The following is a 5,673-nucleotide window of genomic DNA, read 5'->3' on the forward strand; positions in this document are numbered from 1 at the left end:
CCCTTTGCAGTTGACCGATCTCTTCAGACGCTCCTTCGCTCAGACTAAGCCGACCGCCCGAGAGGAAAAAAGGTTTTACTCTTTTATTAATTAATTTTATTATTAATACGCCTTGATTGTGCGCAGTGACGTGTAGTTGTAAGAATGTTGTGAACTGAAGTTTTTAATTCCAGCGTATTTGATTGGTGAAGTACTGCAGTAGCTGTGCCTTTGGAATCAACCTGAAACGATTCATTTTATACTTATTTTGATTTTATTTGTTTTCGCAGTGATACTTATCATAGAACTTACAGCTGCTTTAAGCCATTTTCTGCTGAACATTGCAGATCACGATTCGATGGTTGATGTTTCCCACAGTTTAGTTTAGAAAACTCAGAGAGTGTAAGACGCCGCGTTTCCTTGAAAAGAAACGACAGCGGTAAACAAACAATTAAGATAAACAAATCGCTCAGAACGACTTACATCGAACAGTCGGTCTCGAATTGACCTCTCGTTGAATCAGCGGTCAATTTATCAAAAGAAGCATTCAGCACGAAACCTCTCACTACAGCGATGGATTTATTGTGCCAAACAGTTTTGTTTTTACTTGTCGTGGCGTCAGGTGTGCCTGCAATTGTGACGTGTCCTTCAGCGTGCGACTGCCACAACAAGGAAGTGTGGTGCGAAGGTAGAGGACTGACCTCTGTGCCGGTGGATATACCAGCTGACACCAGGATGCTTTTTCTGTTTGACAACAAAATAACGACCATTCCTGATGGATCGCTGTCACGACTGAAGGTAAATATTTAGTCTGGGTTACTCACTGGGTGCAGAGTCAGGCGTGGTTGAAAAAATGACCCCTTGACCGAACCTGTGCTGTCCCACCGCCATTAATTACATGCTGGTGTTAAGATTTTTGCACAAGACTATGAGCACGACAAATAGCTGTTAGCACGCGTTTATCATCGTAACTACCAACTGCATAGTCAATTGATGTTTGAATTCGTTTCTACAGAGTCTGCGACTACTTAGTCTATCTTCAAACCGCCTGAATGACAGCGCTTTCAAACCTTCGTTATTTTTGCAATTGAAACAACTCGAGAATCTCGAGTTATCTGACAATCGCTTGACGAGTATCCCAAGAAATGCTTTCGCAGGTAGGAAAGCAGTTCACAAATACCTGTACAAAATGGCCGCTTTTATCCTGCTTTGTACAACTTTCCTTAGAAGTTTAGAACACAGCTTAAAGTTAACGAAGCTTACCACAGTGTTATAAATGACGCTTGATTATGCCGTCATACATTGTTCTTCAATCCAAGTATGACCTCACTCGTAAATGAAGTCTATTATTATAAACCTGTTGATGTAGGGATGCCGAACCTCGTTAGAATATACTTGGAAAACAACAAAATTAGCTCAATTGACAGCGATGCGTTGAAAAACATGAGCAATTTACTCGAATTGAAGTTGAGTAACAACCGACTGTCCGACTTCCCTAAAATCGTCGCCTGCCCGGCATTGAGTCGTCTTTGCCTGGGCGGCAATGAATTCGTCCGGCTCCGTCCCGACGGTCTCAGGCAGGTCAACCTGGAACACCTCGAGGTAAGCGTTGTCATGGCAGCTGTTGGAGAAGGTGACGGATTTGAATAGCTTGAAATGGGCTTGATTGAAAGGAAAAATTTTGTTGGCGTGTTAACTGTGTGTGTGTGACGTCTTTACAGCAGTATGGGATATCATTCTTTGTCTTGTGTCATTCAGTTGTCAAGAAATCGTCTTAATCAGCTGCCGTCGATGCTTTTCGGCGGTTTGAGTAACATGAGGGTGCTTGACATCAGCAGCAACCAGATACACCGGGTACCGCAAATAATCAGGTATGCTTTGATAAAACCACCATTTAGCTACAGAGCTTCTAGTGGCGCGATATTGACTGCCGGGCCGCCCATACGTCAGTGAATATTAATCGGATGCCTGCAGGTATTTAAAAGATACCAACAATTCCGATGAAGATCGGGGCCCTCATTGAGACAGCGATCGATGCGCCGAGAACGCAGATAAGAATTCTAATATCTCTGAAATAAAGTTGTGTTCTGCGTTGGAGGCAAATTACTTTGCAATTTTATAACGTGCGAAGCCGCCAGTTCAATGGTTCAATGACGCGGGTTTCGTTGTAATGTTCGCAAATTGCGATTTTAAATTCGTTTAATAAATCCTTAAATCACTGTTATTAAGTCAGAATCATGGACGTATTCCACGAGACGACTCTAAGAATTATTTCGGGGAAAAAGCAGCTTTCAATTGCCCGTTCAAGCCCTATTTGCGGAAATCGTGAATTTAACGAAATTCCTGTTTTACCTTTCAGCGACATGACATCGCTGCATACGCTGAATCTTTCTCACAACCCCATAACGACACTGGACGGCAATTTCCTGACTAACTTGCGAAGAATGAAAACATTAGATCTCGGCAACTTACAACTTTCCACCCTAAGCGAGGGCTTCGTACCCCGCGGGGTTTATCTCAACTTCTTGGATCTCACCAACAACCCTTGGAATTGTGACTGCGCCATCAGCTGGTTGACAAATTTCATGAGGTGACCAACGCACATCTTTACCATTTGTGATTACAATGGAATAACTCTGATGCAAGATACGCTTTTAAAATTTAAATGATTTTTTAGGTCACAATATATTTAAAAGACGAATTAATTTTTTCAGGCGCGTTAGAGGTGCGTTCAGAAATGTAAACCAAGCGAAGTGCAGTCAACCGCCGGAACTCACAGGGCGTCCATTGATTGCGCTTTACCAACGGGACTTAAAATGCAGGCAAGGATTGAGACAAAAAATTACGAATAATTTCACCTGATTTAGGGTGTGCGGTCAAACGCAAACATGTATGCGGCTTAATTGTAATTTTTTCTACCCAGTGGGTTACCAGGAAAACACAACAGCGCCAATAACATACCCCAGCCTTCCCCAACAAGTCGAAGACCTAATATAGACTTGTGCGCAGCTATGGCCTGCGCAAACGGAGCAACTTGTTACATAAACCGGACCTCGTTTCGGCCGGTGTGCAGGTAAGACCACCAAAGCAGCAACTACGGCACATATGTTATTTCAATAGTAATAACAGCCTATAGCACGTTGCTAACACTGTAATTTGTCTTCGCCAAATATGCGTAATAATAAAATATGAGTGTGCATCAATAAAGGAATGTAAAAGTTTACTGTTTCAATGATGGTTGCTGTGTTATATAATATTATCAAGTAAATTTAACCGATTGCTTTGCGTAGGTGCCTAACTGGATACAAAGGCATGCTTTGTGACAAGCCCTTACACCGGCCCACCCCGTCGACTTCTACAACTACCAGCACAACTGCAATAGCAAGCAACACAGCCTTCAGACTTCGGCTGATCATACAAAGCGACACGCTAACACCTAACTCGGTACAGATCATCCTGCCCAGCACTAGAAAGCGTTTGAAGGTGTCAGTCGCACAATTATCCCCCAACAGGATCATCGATCGGTCACCCAGGGAATTCCACATCCGCCCCACGGCTCACCCCTACACGGTGACGAACCTCGAGCCTGGGAAAAGGTACAACATTTGTATCAGCTCCACCGACGCCATTCAGACGTCATTACAAAGCAGGCGCATAGTGGAGGACAAGCTGTGTGGCGAGGTCACTACCCTGCCGATCACAACCAAGCCACCGGTTGAAGAGGCCACTGACACTAATCACGAAGGCGATGGTGGCGATACGATCGTTAAAGGTGGCGGCGGCGACAACGACGACAACACAAACGCTGGCCAAAAAAACAGGGACGATTCTGACATCGTAAAGCAACCGAGTGGAGGCAATGCCCCGGTGGCTGATCCAAAAACGGATTCCGACTTCAAACTGCTTTATCCTGCTCTGGGAGCTTTCATCATCCTCATCCTTGTAATCCTCTTCTTTGCTTGTTACCGAAACAAGAGGAAACTGAAACAGGCGGATAACCGCAGCGTTGGAAGTCGGGGTCACGCCGAATATGTCGCCGGTAAAACGGGTGACCAAAAAATTGTACCCATGGTGACCCACCAAAGGCGGCAATACCAGCAGCAGACCAGCGTACCCCAGCTGGGGCAAAACGGTGACGTCTATCACGCGCCCACGCACAGTTACCCATTGAATGGCGCTTCTCCTCAACGGGTGGGTACCCCAAACAAAACGGGGTCTTTGGGGAGGAGTAGCAACTCCGGCGGAAGTGTGAGCGGGGTTCCGCAAAATCACCCCATAGACATGCAAAGGTGCTGCACCACTGCGGCCGGGGTTATGCATTCCGTCTTGGCAATGGTAAACGGCGAAGAAATGCGCTGCAGCACGACACCAAGCAGTTGCACTTACCAGTCGAACGGTGGACCTTACAACGGTCATGTGTCGTATACGACCGACCATGGGTCTGTTCTAACAAGCCGAGGACAAGAATACGTTTACCCAGTCCGGTCCACCGGTACGGTAGTCAGTCAGGCCAGGCCACAGCCAGTATCGATGCATTACACGCCTGATCAGCAACAGAGGTACACGAACTCGCACGCTGACCACTATAACCAGATGCCAATGAGCAATGAACAGATTTTGGAAAACTGTATAACGCCGGTTTTCCATGATACCATGGTCATGTGAACTGGTTCGGAAATTTGGCGTAAACTTTTTACTTTGTTTCTTTTTCGACAGTCGTGGACCAACCTTGGTGTGACGACATAGATATCTTTATAATGCTGAAAGCGATAAGTTTCCGAGTTTATAAACATAATAAATCCCCTTCCAAACATTATATATTTAATTTCCCTCCCACAAATTCCTTGATAACAAACATTGTGAATTATGTTTGCAGCGCAGCAATAATTTGCTGTAGTTACCACTTAACAATATAAGACAAGATGGATGTAAGCCAACTCTGTCATTGTTGCTGATGTCATTTGGTTGACCTATATGGGCTCTTTTTTATGGACGCAGGACGTTTATGATTTTCAAAGATTTCCGAATTTTTTCTGCTTTTCTATAACTTTTTTTCGTTTCTTTTCGTGCTTCCTTTGCAAGTTATTGTTGCTTAAAAGTTCACGCTGTGTCAATATTGCATTCGTATTTGTTTTTGCCTTTCAAAATAATTGACGCTTCGTATTATACTACATCGCTTGAAGTGCGCAATTGTACCCGAAACTGCATTATGTAACAGTCATTTCGAAAAATAAAACTCCAGCTTTCGAGTATAAAAAAGGACTCGCACTCAAGTGACCAGTAATCACACAGAAGTCAAATTTTCTGATAAATAAAATCAAAAATGACAGTTCAACCAACGGAAGAGAACTGCCGTTTGCAGAGTGTCGAGAAGTGAACACAATGCAAAGGTAGCTATAAAAAAAACGCCAAACAAAACCGTGTCCACTAAACTACATGATTGTCAAACAGTCGATAGTTGGAAAGGGAAGGACATATACCAATGACGTAGGTGCCAGGAAATAATTTCAAGGATAAAGTTATTGACCTTGACCATTCATAATTCTGCCGGATTTGACAATGAGAATATTGACATTGTCATTCTGGCTGCAACAATTTAGTGCTGAAATTTGGCCCATTTGACTCTAAACCGAGCGATGGGGCGTACAGGTCCTACTAAGTACCGAAATACATCTCCAAAAGTGCATATTCTTA

The 5,673-nt window shown here is 43.9% G+C and overlaps 1 protein-coding gene across 1 annotated transcript; it reads left to right on the plus strand.

Moving 5' to 3' along the window:
- Positions 1 to 353: 353 nt before the first annotated feature.
- LOC143449821 (vasorin-like) lies at positions 354 to 5,134 on the plus strand. Its single transcript, XM_076950147.1, has 8 exons — positions 354 to 777; positions 995 to 1,136; positions 1,349 to 1,581; positions 1,738 to 1,850; positions 2,213 to 2,569; positions 2,694 to 2,822; positions 2,903 to 3,052; positions 3,270 to 5,134. The coding sequence occupies exons 1-8, from the start codon at positions 553 to 555 to the stop codon at positions 4,642 to 4,644; spliced, it is 2,724 nt and encodes a 907-aa protein (XP_076806262.1). The 5' UTR covers positions 354 to 552; the 3' UTR covers positions 4,645 to 5,134.
- Positions 5,135 to 5,673: the final 539 nt, after the last annotated feature.

Source organism: Clavelina lepadiformis, chromosome 3 (assembly GCF_947623445.1).
Source record: "Clavelina lepadiformis chromosome 3, kaClaLepa1.1, whole genome shotgun sequence".
NCBI classification, from domain to species: Eukaryota; Metazoa; Chordata; class Ascidiacea; order Aplousobranchia; family Clavelinidae; genus Clavelina; species Clavelina lepadiformis.